Below are 15,315 nucleotides of genomic sequence, written 5' to 3'. Positions count from 1 at the left end.
GGATGGTTGGATCTGAGATGCCCGGTCTCGCGGCAGTGGATGCTGCTCCGATGCAGAAGAAATGGCAGGAATTGTGATTGGACGATATGCCTGAAATGCGGAGTGTAAGTTGTGTAGGTGCTTTTGAAACCAGAATCTGGTGGCCATTTTTCTGTCTCTGTGACGAAGGTTGGGTGATGTGGCGATGCCATGGAGGTGTAACTGGAGCTGAGATATTTGATCAGAGGCTCTTTTGGGCTGAGATGGGAATCTGGCCGAAAAATGTAGATGGGGAATGAAACTCCCAGCTGATCTGTCGGAGCATAAATATGAGAGAGTCAGGAGTATGGATGGAGATGTCTGATAGGCTCGGATGGCGAGAAGGGTTGTAAACAGATGTAGTTCGGGCAAATTCAGAGCTCCTCAAGAAGCCCAAAGAAGCTGCGGGGGATTTCTAGCCTGAACGAAGTGAGAGGATACAGAGGCTGAGAAGGTTTGAGGTTAGTGTCAGGCGTTTAGCAGTGAGGACCGGGCCTTTGATCGACATTGTCACATGGGGATGAAAGATAGAAGGTCAGTGGTGACCAGTGGCCAATTTGACAAAGAAGCTGATTCCAGCCAGGTAGGTCGGGATGGTTCAGGACCGGATTCCTTTATAGAACGAGCGTGGGTGGTAAAACTGAGAGAGGGCGGGCTGCGAGGATTTCCATCTGTGGAGGTATTTAAAAATTGTGGCGAAAACGATGGGACTGGTTTTGGGGTGAGTATCCGACTCTGGGGCCAACAGTCTGAATTTCTGGAATGAGAACCGAGACGGTGAATCATGGATGTTGTTCTGGTAACCGGGGATGATGAACTGGAATTGGGCTGAGATTAATGTGAGTCTGCACAGGAATTGCATAATGGCTGGAGAGCAGGAGCGACCTTTGTTGAGGATCTCTACGACTGCGGTGTTGTCGTGTGGATGAGTGTGGACATCCTGGACCATTCATGTCCCTAAAGAATGGCAGCTATGATTATGGGATATATCTCATGAGGCGCAGATAAACGGCTGGAGTCTGATGATTACTGACACTGTGTGTGTGTGTGTGTGTGTGTGTGTGTGTGTGTGTGTGTGTGTGTGTATACTTTCACTAACCCACAAGACTGACACAATCCACCTGTTGCCAGGTAACCGTACTGAGGGTTCTGACAGCAGTCGTCCTCGTCCATTTCACCAAGCTCCTGATCGCACTGACCTGAGGTCAGAGAGAAATGTGCAAAACACCGCACACACTCTACACACACACACACACACACACACACACACACAGTGAGTCCTAATGTAAACAGAGTATTGTGTGTGTGTGTGTGTGTGTGCGCAGCGCCAAGTGTGTGTGTAGTTTCCAGGATTTCAACACACAGTCAGAAGTTGAACAAAGTTCAGTCAGAAATATTTTGTTAGACTAAAAACGAACTTTCTTCTGTGATTGTCATGACAACGATCTCACTCTTCTTCTGCTGGTTTGTCTTTTATCATCACTTAGTTTTTTATACATGTACTGAATATGTTTATGTATGTGTATATATATATATACTGCATATGTGGTTCATTCACTTCATATACAGGGTTAGGGTTATATGCATATAAATACAGACAGACACACACACACAGACAGACAGACACACACACACAGACAGAGACACACACAGACACACACACACACAGACAGACACAGAAAGACAGACACAGACACACACACACACACAGACAGACATACACACATATACACAGACAGACACACACACACACACAGACACAGACTGACCTGAGGTCTGCAGAGAACCCAGTAGCAGAACCAGAAATTGGAGAATCCTCATCCTGCTGCTGAAGAAACAGACAAACTGAATAAGCCTGACCTCCACTCTGCTGACACTGTGTGTGTGTGTGTGTGTGTGTGTGTGTGTGTGTGTGTGTGTGTGTGTGTGTGTGTGTGTGTGTGTGTGTTACGCCATGTTACCGGAAGAGGAATTTATATTGATTGCAATTTATTTGCACAACATGACTAACACACAAACACACACAGACACACACACACACACAGACACATACACACACACACACACACACACACACACACACACACACACACACACACGCACCACGCACACACATGCACACAGACTTACAGGGACATACATACACATGATTTTGGGATTCATTCCTGCTTCCTTCATTGAGTTCGGTTTCCTGGGCTGATGTCATTCATGAGGAGTTTCACAGACACTTCTTGGCTTACAGTAAAACTTTCTGGAGGTTGTATAAGTTGTGTAGCGATGCCATATGCTGCCCGAGCACTGAGGACACAGTTCCAGGGAGAATACAGGAGCACGTCTAACCCTAACCCTGATGCATCATTGACGATGTCATACATACTGCATGCTCAGTGGGCAGAAGGAAATCTCTGTGGAGCTAAAAACACGCACACGCTCAACACTCGTTTTCCGCTTGTGTTTGAGGTTTTGTTGATTTTTTCGCCCTCGGCTGATCCAACGCTCTCTTGTCAAAACTCTTGTCATTGTTTCATGGTTGTTGTGTGTCATTGTGTGTCTCTGTGTGATGTGTTGGGGTTGTTGATGGTGTTGTTGTGGTTATTGAGGGTGTTGTGGTTGCTGATGGTGTTGTGGTTGTAGGTGGTGTTGTTGTAGATGGTGTTGTTGTGGTTGTGTATGGTGTTGTTGTTGATGTTGTGGTTCTAGGTGGTTGTTGATGGTGTTGTTGTGATGGTGGATGGTGTTGTTGTGGTTGTAGATGTTGTTGTGGTTATAGATGGTGTTGTTGTGGTTGTAGATTGTGTTGTTGTGGTTGTTGATGTTGTGGTTCTAGGTGGTTGTTGATAGTGTTTTTGTGGTTGTTGATGGTGTTGTTGTGATGGTGTTGTTGTGGTTGTAGATGTTGTTGTGGTTATAGATGGTGTTGTTGTTGTAGATTGTGTTGTTGTGGTTGTGTATGGTGTTGTTGATGTTGTGGTTCTAGGTGGTTGTTGATGGTGTTTTTGTGGTTGTTGATAGTATTTTGTGGTTGTTGATGGTGTTGTTGTGATGGTGTTGTTGTGGTTGTAGATGTTGTTGTGGTTATAGATGGTGTTGTTGTTGTAGATTGTGTTGTTGTGGTTGTGTATGGTGTTGTTGTTGTGGTTATAGATGGTGTTGTTGTTGTAGATTGTGTTGTTGTGGTTGTGTATGGTGTTGTTGATGTTGTGGTTCTAGGTGGTTGTTGATGGTGTTTTTGTGGTTGTTGATAGTATTTTGGTTGTAGGTGGTGTTGTTGTGGTCATTTCTTTTGAATCTCACAGTACCGCAGACTGTTAACGTTTTACACATTAATAACAATGGGCCTCATTCACCAACCGTTCTTAAAGGGATGGTTCACCCAAAAATCTCAATTTACACATTATTTACTCACCACTATGCCGATGGAGGTTTGGGTGACTGACTTGATTCTCTAGAGTTTAAACCTGCTACACAAGACGTGACACAGTCAGGACATCAGAGTTAAAGTGACCTGAACCATCCGGAGTCATGATCCGACATCATCCCTGAATAACTATGTTTGAATATAGGACTAGATGGTGAATAGCCCATGTGATAGTTTGTGTGTAAGGAGGGACAGAGACACACACACACACACACACACACACATTTCTTTGTTGATGGTGTTGTGTATGGTGTTGTTGTGGTTGTTGATGGTGTTGTTGTGGTTGTTGATGATGTTGTGGTTGTAGGTGGTGTTGTTGTGGTTGTAGGTGGTGTTGTTGTGGTTGTAGGTGGTGTTGTTTTGGTTGTAGATGGTGTTGTTGATGGTGTTGTTGTGGTTGTTGATGATGTTGTGGTTGTAGGTGGTGTTGTTGTGGTTGTTGATGGTGTTGTTGTCATTGTAGATGGTGTTGTTGTGGGTGTTGTGGTTGTTGATGGTGTTTTTGTGGTTGTAGATGATGTTGTGATTGTAGGTGGTGTTGTTGTGGTTGTAGGTGGTGTTGTTTTGGTTGTAGGTGGTGTTGTTGTGGTTGTTGATGGTGTTGTGGTGGTTGTTGATGGTGTTGTTGTGGTTGTTGATGGTGTTGTTGTGGTTGTAGATGATGTTGTGGTTGTAGGTGGTGTTGTTTTGGTTGTAGGTGGTGTTGTTTTGGTTGTTGATGGTGTTGTTGTCATTGTAGATGGTGTTGTTGTGGTTGTAGGTGGTGTTGTTGTGGTTGTTGATGGTGTTGTTTTGGTTGTAGGTGGTGTTGTTGTGGTTGTTGATGGTGTTGTTGTCGTTGTAGATGGTGTTGTTGTGGTTGTAGATGGTGTTGTTGTGGTTGTTGATGGTGTTTTTGTGGTTGTAGATGATGTTGTGGTTGTAGGTGGTGTTGTTTTGGTTGTAGATGGTGTTGTGGTTGTAGGTGGTGTTGTTTTGGTTGTAGATGGTGTTTTTGTGGTTGTAGATGATGTTGTGGTTGTAGGTGGTGTTGTGGTTGTAGGTGGTGTTGTTTTGGTTGTAGATGGTGTTGTTGTGGTTGTTGATGGTGTTTTGTGGTTGTAGATGATGTTGTGGTTGTAGGTGGTGTTGTTTTGGTTGTAGATGGTGTTGTGGTTGTAGGTGGTGTTGTTTTGGTTGTAGATGGTGTTTTTGTGGTTGTAGATGATGTTGTGGTTGTAGGTGGTGTTGTTTTGGTTGTAGATGGTGTTGTGGTTGTAGGTGGTGTTGTTTTGGTTGTAGATGGTGTTTTTGTGGTTGTAGATGATGTTGTGGTTGTAGGTGGTGTTGTGGTTGTAGGTGGTGTTGTTTTGGTTGTAGATGGTGTCGTTGATGGTGTTGTTGTGGTTGTTGATGGTGCTGTACTCACTGTGTCAGCAGCACTGACATCCAGTGTTAAACCAGGATCCAGTTGTTACAGTCCTGGTTCCAGGGGGGTCCGCCTCAGTCCGCCTCTGAATGAAACATCTCAGGAGGAGACCTGAGCTGAGGCAAGCCCCGCCCACCGGACACCTGCCACCTGCCTGATAGGAACATCACTATGCTGCTCTCTGATTGGTGGGGTTAGGGCTAACCCTAACCCAGTTATTTCTGAACTTCATTCAAAAATAATTCAATAGAACACATAATATAAATAATTAACTGCTCAGTTTATCAAGATAAAATATATAATGTTTTTATCTAATTTCATCAACACTGAACATTTGTGTTTTATATATAGAATTATTATGGAGAAAAAAAATTATATATATATATATATATATAATTTTTTATAATCTCAAAAAACACGAGTGAGCTCTGTTTGTTCTCCAGCCAGATGACGTCAGTGTGTTCGTAAACAACAAACAGCTGAATATCGATCCATCTGTTTTTGATTACCTTTGCCTGCGCTGTTGTTTCTGTGATCGTCTCGTGCTGCCTGCAGTATCCCACAATCCTCTGCGCTCCAACAGTTGCCAGTCATTGTGAAGTTAGCCCGAGGAGAAGAGACAGGTAAAGACCCGTCCAGACCCGATCAGACCCGGTCCGACCCGGTCCAGGCCTGGTCCAGGTCGCTGTGTGGTTGTGACGGAGCTCCGTGTGTCCTCACTGTCCGCACTTTTTCTTCCAGACACGATGAAGGAGACAGCGGCCAAGAGGAGAGACAAGGCGGGAGGCCGGGACACCAAAGCCGAGAAGCCCAAGGGTCCGGAGCCGCAGGACGTGGAGATGCCGGAGGAGGAGTTGACCGGCGCGGCCAAAGTCAAAGAGCAGGACAGCCTGACCCTGGAGGGTAAATATTACCGTGAACTGCCCCGGGACAGACCGGGACAGCTGCCGGTCTCCCTGCGCTGTTAGCCGCTTAGCCTGTTTGCATAGCCGGCTAACAGGCTAACAACCAGGAGCTAACCGTGAACGCGTTAGATTCAGATATTTAACGGATTCAATGATCCTCCCCCGGGGAGTTAACGTGAGACCGGGTCCACACCGACCGGGTCCCCCGGGGAGTTAACGTGAGACCGGGTCCACACCGACCGGGTCCCCCGGGGAGTTAACGTGAGACCGGGTCCACACCGACCGGGTCCCCCGGGGAGTTAACGTGAGACCGGGTCCACAGGTTGAAGTAGCTTCAGCTTCAGACTCAGCACAGATTCTTTGTCATGCTTGGTTTTAATTTCTTTCTTTTTTTCACAGATTAAACAGCTCAACAAAACTTTGACAAATAACTGATTGGGACAACACTTTATTTTTTCATGGGTTAAAATTTGTTTTAATTTATTTTATTCTTCTGATAATGGACATCAAGAGCTTGACAAAAACTTAGGACAGAACTGTCTTTTGACAGCGTCTCAGTTTTTGGAGCTGGTGTGGATTGTTAGGAGGACCATGGTCTTCAGAGACCCACAAGATCCTTTGAGCTCCTCTGATGAGACTCCTCAGAGGATACACCTGTCAGCAGGTGTATCCTCTGATGAGACTCCTCAGAGAGATACCTGTCAGCAGGTGTATCCTCTGATGAGACTCCTCAGAGGATACACCTGTCAGCTGGTGGAGCCGAACAGAACCAACCTGACCCGTTGGAGCGGGTTAGGGTTACCCTAGGGTTAAAACTCTCCTCTTCAACATGGCTTTTAGAACTTTTAAAGAAAAAAGTTCAAATATTATGGTTATTAATACCTTATACAACTGTAGAATTAAAAGTATAAAACACTCAAACTGATTATTTTACAGAAGCATTTCGGTTCTGAAAAGTGCATGAGTTCTCTAAAGTGAACTTTCTGTTCTTGCATAGGAACAAATCTCAGATAAAAACTGCATAAGTGGGTTAAAGTAGACATTTCTTTTGAATCTCACAGTACCGCAGACTGTTAACGTTTTACACATTAATAACAATGGGCCTCATTCACCAACCGTTCTTAAAGGGATGGTTCACCCAAAAATCTCAATTTACACATTATTTACTCACCACTATGCCGATGGAGGTTTGGGTGACTGACTTGATTCTCTAGAGTTTAAACCTGCTACACAAGACGTGACACAGTCAGGACATCAGAGTTAAAGTGACCTGAACCATCCGGAGTCATGATCCGACATCATCCCTGAATAACTGTTTGAATATAGGACTAGATGGTGAATAGCCCATGTGATAGTTTGTGTGTGAGTCCTGACGGAGTCACTGCATCAAGCGATGAGAAGAGGAAGTGAAACTTTCTGACATGAGGTGTTTGTTAGTGAGGTGGAGGTGAAGAGACATTTGATGGGACAGCAGTGATGTGATTAATAAATAAAATACACTGATACTCTGCTGCTGTTAACACAGCGAGTGAGAGTGAAGACGATAGAAAGAACCGAGCCTGAAATAAAAAAAGATCCAATTCAAAGGTGAAGGCAAAAAAACCACTGTCAGAATGTGAAGGAACTTGTTGTATTGTCTGATCGTATTTTAATCATCCAAAACTGCAGGATTATTAAATTCAGAGACAACTGTGATGTCCTCAATCTATAGAATTTAACAGAATTATTATATGCTTGTGTTTGTACTGGGATGGTTCCGTCGGTCGAGGGATTCAACAGAATCTATATCAGCTGATCAGACATCGCTGAACCCTCGTTTCCTCATCCTTCCATTCGCGTGCATCCATCACGCACCAGTGTCACCGCAGTATTTATTTATTTAGAGCATCAAACCGATTCCCTCACATCAGTGGATCCTCACCTCCTCTGGGATATTGTTTGGAAAGTTTCTTAATTTCTTGTCAGTGATCTCCAGGTCGCTCTGTGCGCCTGACGGCTCAGTCCCGTTCACTGCAGTGATCTGATGATACATGCACAGTGTTAGAAGATATTATTAAAACCTGTTAATGACTCGGCTCTGTAATGCCGCTGTTCAATGGAATCTAAACGTAATTTGTTTTATATATTTTTAAATTAAAAGGTTCATGTGGAACAGTTTTGTAGTGCGAGCACAACTGAAGCTGTTGGTTTTAATGTCAATGATGAAGTGGATCAATAATCTGCTTCAGTTCACCACCTCACGTCTGCGTCGCCACTTTCCCGTCTCCAAAACATTCGTACACATGGGTCAGAGTTTGCGTGGAAATACGCAAATTTTCCTGTCAAGTTTGTTTTTATAAATCCCAACATTTGCGTGAGAAGTGGCGTACGCACGTTTCAGGCCCCGTTTTGTGCGTACGCATCGGTTATAAATGAGACCCCTGAACCATCCGGAGTCATGATCCGACATCATCCCTGAATAACTATTTTTAAATATAGGACTAGATGGTGAATATCCCATGTGATAGTTTGTGTGTGTGAGGAGGGACAGAGACACACACAAATTTCTTTCCGCAGATTATGACTCAACACAGTGTTTTAACTTCTTTGTTGCAGAAGAAGTGACGCCCTGTTTATGCAGGAACATAAATATGAATTCAGCAGGTTTTTATAGAGCTCAGTTGTAAGTGTGATGATTAGAGAACATGAGGAGCAGAATCACTTGTTGACCAGCGGAGAAACGCTCCTCAGTGCTGTGGTGCTGATTTAAGATAAGATAAAACTTAATAGATCGACACACCGGGGAAGTTTAGTTGTTACAGCAGCAGGCACTTCACAATGAGGTAGACAAGAGAATATAGAAATATAAAAAGATAAATTAAATTATGTACATTGTATTCGCCTTTTCACTTTAGTGGTTTGTATGAAATGTTATAAGTAAAGTTTATTTGATTCTGGATGTTTGTTCTCATGTTTTTATTATACATAACAGTTTGATCCTCGGTTCTGCTGTCAGTCAAACTGTCCTGGTCTGTGCAGCCAGATATCAGAAAGGCCACTTCACTGACCTCGAACCTTCGACTCCTCCTCCTCTCTGACCTCTGTCCTTTGTCCCCTGCTCAGACATCAAGGAGCATGTGAAGCAGATCGAGAAGGCGGTGTCGGGGAAGGAGCCTCGGTTCGTTCTACGTGCCCTGCGAGCGTTACCGTCAACCAGCCGCCGTCTCAACACCAACGTGGTGCATAAAGCCGTGTGTGGCTTCTTCACCAACAACGCGGCCACCAGAGACTTCCTGCTGGGCTTCCTGGAGGAGGTGAGGGCATGATCACTGATTGCTTCTAGTATTGATTCACCTGTAAATCAGACTCATTCTCTCACCTTGTATTTAAGGCTTGTTTAAAAAACATGTGTCGATCATCAGAAGAGTGATTGGTATCAATTGTAATAATTAGGGCTGAGTTAAAAATAATAATCGATCTTCGTTTTAATGATACGATACTGATTGATAAAAAAGAGGAATCAATCTTTTAATATTTGCCTTCTCCCTTGAGTGACCCCATTTTACTTGAGAACGGCAGCAACATGTTAGCGAGTCGCTTCTCTCATCTGTCTGGAGGCGGAGCCACACAGAGTTTATGCTCCCGCTGACCTGTGCTAACTTTACAAATATACGTATTAGGACCTGATCACTCAGTTCACCCGCAACACGAGAAGCACACAGCCAGGGCATCAGGGTTAAAGTGCCGGGAACGATCCGGATTCATGATCTGACTCCATCAATTAACAACTAAATAAATGTGATCGTCAGGTTGTGTGTGAAGAGCAGACACACACACACACACGACCTCCGAGAGGAAACGCTGGAATACTAACTATACAATCATAATCCCATGTTTACCAAGCTGGTAACATGCACTGATCAATCACACATCAGATGTTAATGAATGATTCAAGTTTAAAATCTTTACTGATGAACATTGTATAATTAGTTGAGAACAAAATGACATAACAGTCAATGGAAACTTAAACCATCAACCCACTGAGGACTGGATTCAAAACCACACTGAACGTCCCAGTAACAAACTGAAACCACAGGCTGAGCCAACGTGTGTGAATTTCATCAAGTCATCATGTGACTCAGTGGGTGTGGCCTCCTCCTGCCTGCATGTTCTCCTGACAGTGTCTGGACATGATGCTCCTGAGGAGTCGCAGGATGGAGTCCTGGGGGTTCTCCTCCCAGACCTGGATCATCACCTCCCAGACCTGGATCATCACCTCCTGGACTGTGGACGGACGTGGTGGCGTCGGATGCACCGACACATGACGTCCAATAGGTGCTCAACTGGATTTAGGTCAGAGGAACATGAGGGTCAGTCCAGGGCATCAATGCACCAGGAGGAACCCAGGAGGAACCCAGGGCCCAGTGGATGTTGGCTATGACATTGAGGTCTGTGTGACCCTCCCAGGATCTGCCTCCTCAGACCTTCACTGATCCACGTCTCCAGACTCGTTCACACCTTTCACATGTGCTCAGTGTAAACCTGCTCTCATCTGTGAGGAGAACGAGGCTGCAGTGGTGGACCTGCTGGTCCTGGTGTTCTCTGGTGAATGGAGCTGTGAGCTCAGGTCCCACTAGAAGACCTCGGCTCCTCATGCCTCCTCATGGAGTCTGTTTCTGACAGTTTGGTCAGAAACACACCAGTAGTTAGCTGGAGGTCATTTTGTAGAGCAGCGCTCCTCCTGTTCCTCCTTCACAAAGGAGCAGATACTGGTCCTGCTGCTGGGTTGATGCTCTTCTACTGTCCAGCTCTCCTGTTGTCTCCTGGTGTCTCCTCCAGGCTCTTGAGACACAAACCTTCTTGTGACCACACATATGGATGTGTCCTCCTGGAGGAGCTGGACTATTTTTCTAAGATTCCAGATCTTTTGGTGATGAGGGCCGACGCCGGTGTGGATGAGCTGTAAACAACAACACTGATCTTTCCACAGCAGAGTTTATACGTCATGAATGTTCCCACATGTTCCTGTTGTTGTGAACGAGTCTGACCCGGACAATCTGCTGCTGCTGCTTCACAGGACAACTACACAAAATGTCCACAAAAGGTTTTACAGAGTTCATTTTCTCTGGTTTCTGTTGTTAGTAATATGTAACTTAACCTCTAGATGTTACTAGAGGTGTGGAAATAAAAGTTCTTCCTTCAGATTATCACGTGTTTTAAGTAATAACCTCATGGTTGGCCCTGTATGCCCCCGATACAGTAAAGGCTATAAGTTAAGTCTAAAGCGAATGAATGTGAAATCAGTGTGGAGAGCACTGACCACTGTTACAGACTTAACATTATTTTGTAAATTACAGCACAATTTTAATAACAGTGTACAATTATTTTAAAAGCACTTTCTAAATAAAATGTGAGTTCAAATTTAACTGATTGTAGCCATGTGCTACAATCACTACAACGCTACACTTCGCCGTGACCTCTTCATGTTTACTTTTGAAATACACGGAAACTCGCAGGTAACTGAGTAGGCCTGTGGCGTTTTTTTTTTTTTCAAACATTGCCCCGTGTGGTAAAATGTTTAATTGCTGCCACATAGCGAAATCCATTGCATTCCTTCAAGACTCACACTACGCAACAGAACATGCATTCGTTTTATCGATGAAAAAATAATGTCATCGACGAAATTCTTAATGATCAATTAATCGATCGTCGATTAATTATGCCCATCCCTAATCCCTGCTGTCGCTCTGTCTCTCAGCCGATGGAGATGGCGGACGGGGACGTCCAGTTTCGGCCGAGGACGGGTAAAGCAGCGTCTGCTTCGCTGCTGCCTGAGGTGGAGGCTTACCTGCAGCTGCTGCTGGTGGTTCATCTGACCAATAACAAGAGATACATGGAGGTTTGTCTGATGTCTGAACGTGGTGAGGAGAGGCAGCACAGCGACTAAGATGATGATGATGATGATTTCTTATGTTTCAGGCTCAGAAAGTGTCGGACGACCTGCTGCAGAAGATCGGCTCGAAGAACCGCAGAGCTCTTGATCTGGTCGCTGCTAAGTGTTATTATTATCATGCCAGAGTGTACGAGTTCCTCAAGCAGTTTGACACCATACGCAGGTACACTAACAGCACACTTTTGCACACACTCTGGTCTTAAAAGACGCGCGTGTAAAACCATGGTGTGTTTATTACTCTTTCAGTTTCCTCCACACTCGCCTGCGGACGGCGACTCTGCGCCACGACGCTGACGGTCAGGCCGTTCTCCTCAACCTGCTGCTGAGGAACTACCTGCACTTCAACCTGTACGACCAGGCCGAGAAACTTGTGTCCAAGTCTGTGTTTCCTGAACTCGCCAACAATAACGAGTGGGCCCGATACCTGTACTACACAGGTGAGACTGAAGCCTCCATGTGATCACTTCATGAACTTTTCATTATTTTACTGCTCTTCGTTTGTTCCACCCCTGCGTGTCATGTGACCCCTGCAGGTCGTATTAAAGCGATTCAGTTGGAGTACTCGGAGGCTCGCAGGACTTTGACCAACGCTCTGAGGAAAGCTCCACAACACACAGCAGTGGGATTCAAACAGACGGTGTGTATGAACTGTCACTGAGATGATGATTAATAGATGATCGGTGATTGATCACTGAAGCCGGATCATTGATTGTGTGTGCAGGTCCATAAGCTGCTGATCGTAGTGGAGCTGTTGTTGGGAGAGATTCCTGACAGACTTCAGTTCAGACAACCTTCACTCAAAAGATCACTGATGCCGTACTTCCTGCTCACACAGGGTTAGAATTTACACTCACTGAACCTAACCCTGAACTCATCACCACTCAACGTCCAACCATGAGTCTAACGGCAACCTAACCACTGACCCCCCCAAAGTGCTGTGAAACATCTGAAATTCTTTTATTTGAAATGTTTATTTTGTAGAACTTCATTTATGGTCTGTCTCTCTCTCTCTTGCTCTCTCTCTATCCCTCTCACCCTCCCTCCCCGTCTCTCTCTGTCACTCTAGCTGTGAGAACAGGTAACCTGGCGAAGTTTAACCAGGCGTTGGATCAGTTTGGGGAGAAGTTTCAGACGGACGGGACGTACACACTCATCATCCGCCTGAGACACAACGTCATTAAGACCGGTGAGCCAATCACAGGCTGTTATCCTGCAGGTTGTTGTATCTGACGGAAAACTTGATGTTAACGTCACTGTGTTTTTTCAGGTGTACGTATGATCAGCTTGTCGTACTCTCGTATCTCCCTGGCCGACATTGCTCTGAAGCTGCAGCTCGACAGTCCTGAGGACGCAGAGTTCATCGTCGCCAAGGTAACAAGGATTAATTCAAGATCACAGAAAAGAAGTCAGTCAGATCATGTATTTGTGTGGTTCTGATCACATCCGTGTTGTTCAGGCGATCCGTGACGGAGTGATCGAGGCGAGCATCAACCACGAGAAAGGTTTTGTCCAATCAAAAGAGACCATGGACATCTATGGCACCAGAGAGCCTCAGCTGGCATTTCACCAGAGAATCTCCTTCTGTCTGGATATACACAACATGTCTGTGAAGGTAACACACTGTCCGATACACAACATGTCTGTGAAGGTAACACACTGTCCGATACACAACATGTCTGTGAAGGTAACACACTGTCCGATACACAACATGTCTGTGAAGGTAACACACTGTCCGATACACAACATGTCTGTGAAGGTAACACACTGTCCGATACACAACATGTCTGTGGAGGTAACACACTGTCAGATACACATGTCTGTGAAGGTAACACACTGTCAGATACACAACATGTCTGTGAAGGTAACACACTGTCCGATACACAGACACACAAATTTTAAAGAGTGTGAAATAATCATTGACTCCGTCTCCCCCTGCAGGCCATGAGGTTTCCTCCCAAAGCTTACAACAAAGACCTGGAGTCAGCCGAGGTAACACACAGACACACACACACTCAGATGATTGCACATTCTCACTGCTATGCTACATTTTGTATCACTGTGTGTGTGTGTGATGCGTTCAGGAGCGTCGGGAACGTGAGCAGCAGGACCTGGAGTTTGCAAAAGAAATGGCCGAGGACGATGACGACAGTTTCCCGTGACCTTGTTGAACGGACTTCCTGTGCAGACAGGAAGAATTTCTGTGTGTTGGCGGCACACTGATGTTAGTAGATCATTTATAACCCACAATGCCCCTCTCCTGTCTTTTCTCTGTGGTGTGTATTCTGCTGTAATGCTTGAACTTTAACCTTTGGTTTTTTTCTCTCACTGAGATGAATAAAAGAAACTTTGATTTCACCTGATTTGTGTCTGTGGAATTCTGGGTAATGTTGTGTGAAGAGGGTCTGAAAATAAAATCAGTTCTAAACAGTATGATCATGTAAATATCTCACAATTAAAACAAATGAATGGATCGAGTCAACAGAAACGCCGGAGTGCTTTTATTTTGAAATGGGTAGACTACAGGAAGTGCAAACATTAATGTTCCTGACTTATTCAACAGATAAATGATGAAACTGAAAAGATCTTTTTCTCTGTTCTGCAGTGATGTTGATATAGTTATAGAACATCATATTAATGTGTATGTATAGATCATGACGGATGTTAATGTAGATACACAATGAGTGTGTGTATATATAGATTCTTACAGATTAGTAATGGTGATGTATATTTATATGTAGATATAGATGTGTATATATTGATCATAATGTGGATATAGACTATTGCGAAGCACCTTGTCAGTTTTTCAAAAGGTGCTATATGATTTAAGTTTATTTTAATTATGTTTTGTCTACATATTACAAAATAATGTAGATATAGATTGTGTATATAATAAAGGTTATTCATGATTCTATAGATTTTGTAAATGTTACAAACTTAGTAACTTAGTTACTGTGACATTTTCTTACAGCAGAAAATTGTTTCCTGCTGAGTCAGTTTGTCCAGGATGACGACACAAAGGAAGTAACACACCCACACACACGCATTACAGATAATGTTAAAAGAATAAGATACTTTACTGATACTTTACAGTTACTGTGCAGGTGCAGCGTCTGATGACGTTACAACATGATAATACAATACTCTGCACATACATTTACTAAAGTCACATTTTCAAAGCAGGACTGTGACTTGAGGTTTTTTCATATTACTGTAGTAGTAAGTGTAAGTGAGTACTTCCTGGGTGAGGTCACAGTTTGACGTAGAAACTAAGGTGTGAACGTGCGTTGTTACGCAACAAGTTTTCTGAAGCTTCGCCACTTCGGGTTTTATCGAATGATGATGCAGCGGCGGGAAAATCCCGCGAGACACACAGTGCGCATAAAAACAGACGCAAAACATTTTAACGCATTTATCTGCGGAAACAGAGAGAGACAGACAGAGAGAGACACAGACAGAGAGAGAGACAGACAGACAGACAGAGAGACAGAGAGACACAGACAGAGAGACAGAGAGAGAGACAGAGAGAGACACAGACAGAGAGAGAGACACACAGACAGACAGAGAGACACAGACAGAGAGACAGAGAGACAGAGAGAGACACAGACAGACATGGACTCTTGGACAGGTAAGACCT

At 44.3% G+C, this 15,315-nt stretch overlaps 2 protein-coding genes across 3 annotated transcripts in view; one reads left to right on the top strand and one right to left on the bottom strand.

The window, feature by feature from the left end:
• LOC118123314 (properdin) overlaps nucleotides 1–4,994 on the bottom strand; it is a 17,966-nt gene extending 12,972 nt beyond the window's left edge. Inside the window, exons 1-3 of the mRNA XM_047343912.1 lie at nucleotides 4,845–4,994; nucleotides 1,788–1,846; nucleotides 1,118–1,256 (exon numbers count right to left, since the gene is read on the bottom strand). Of these exons, the coding sequence (XP_047199868.1) occupies nucleotides 1,118–1,256; nucleotides 1,788–1,846; nucleotides 4,845–4,864 (218 nt within the window). The 5' untranslated portion in view covers nucleotides 4,865–4,994. The remainder of the gene's footprint in view (nucleotides 1–1,117; nucleotides 1,257–1,787; nucleotides 1,847–4,844) is intronic.
• Nucleotides 4,995–5,311: 317 nt separating this feature from the next.
• psmd3 (proteasome 26S subunit, non-ATPase 3) lies at nucleotides 5,312–14,036 on the top strand. Of its 2 annotated transcripts, XM_035181303.1 has the most exons (13): nucleotides 5,312–5,467; nucleotides 5,586–5,747; nucleotides 8,852–9,042; nucleotides 11,487–11,627; nucleotides 11,708–11,844; nucleotides 11,928–12,118; nucleotides 12,215–12,318; nucleotides 12,403–12,517; nucleotides 12,748–12,867; nucleotides 12,949–13,052; nucleotides 13,138–13,293; nucleotides 13,620–13,670; nucleotides 13,763–14,036. In XM_035181303.1, the coding sequence occupies exons 2-13, from the start codon at nucleotides 5,591–5,593 to the stop codon at nucleotides 13,838–13,840; spliced, it is 1,545 nt and encodes a 514-aa protein (XP_035037194.1). In that variant the 5' UTR covers nucleotides 5,312–5,467; nucleotides 5,586–5,590; the 3' UTR covers nucleotides 13,841–14,036. The 2 variants fall into 2 exon arrangements, with proteins under 2 accessions (XP_035037194.1, XP_047199869.1); XM_047343913.1 differs by lacking the exon at nucleotides 5,312–5,467 and having other exon boundaries at nucleotides 5,474–5,747.
• Nucleotides 14,037–15,315: the final 1,279 nt, after the last annotated feature.

Source organism: Hippoglossus stenolepis, chromosome 16, assembly GCF_022539355.2.
Source record: "Hippoglossus stenolepis isolate QCI-W04-F060 chromosome 16, HSTE1.2, whole genome shotgun sequence".
Lineage (NCBI taxonomy): Eukaryota > Metazoa > Chordata > Actinopteri > Pleuronectiformes > Pleuronectidae > Hippoglossus > Hippoglossus stenolepis.
This window is presented reverse-complemented; position numbering and strand designations above follow the sequence as displayed.

Bases quoted from the DNA above. Each gene is read 5' to 3' on its own strand.
- psmd3 (XM_035181303.1), top strand. From the start codon at position 5,591: ATGAAGGAGACAGCGGCCAAGAGGAGAGACAAGGCGGGAGGCCGGGAC. The intron at 11,845-11,927 runs GTACACTAACAG...TTACTCTTTCAG, and splicing joins CAGTTTGACACCATACGCAG to TTTCCTCCACACTCGCCTGC. The intron at 13,671-13,762 runs GTAACACACAGA...TGATGCGTTCAG, and splicing joins AAGACCTGGAGTCAGCCGAG to GAGCGTCGGGAACGTGAGCA.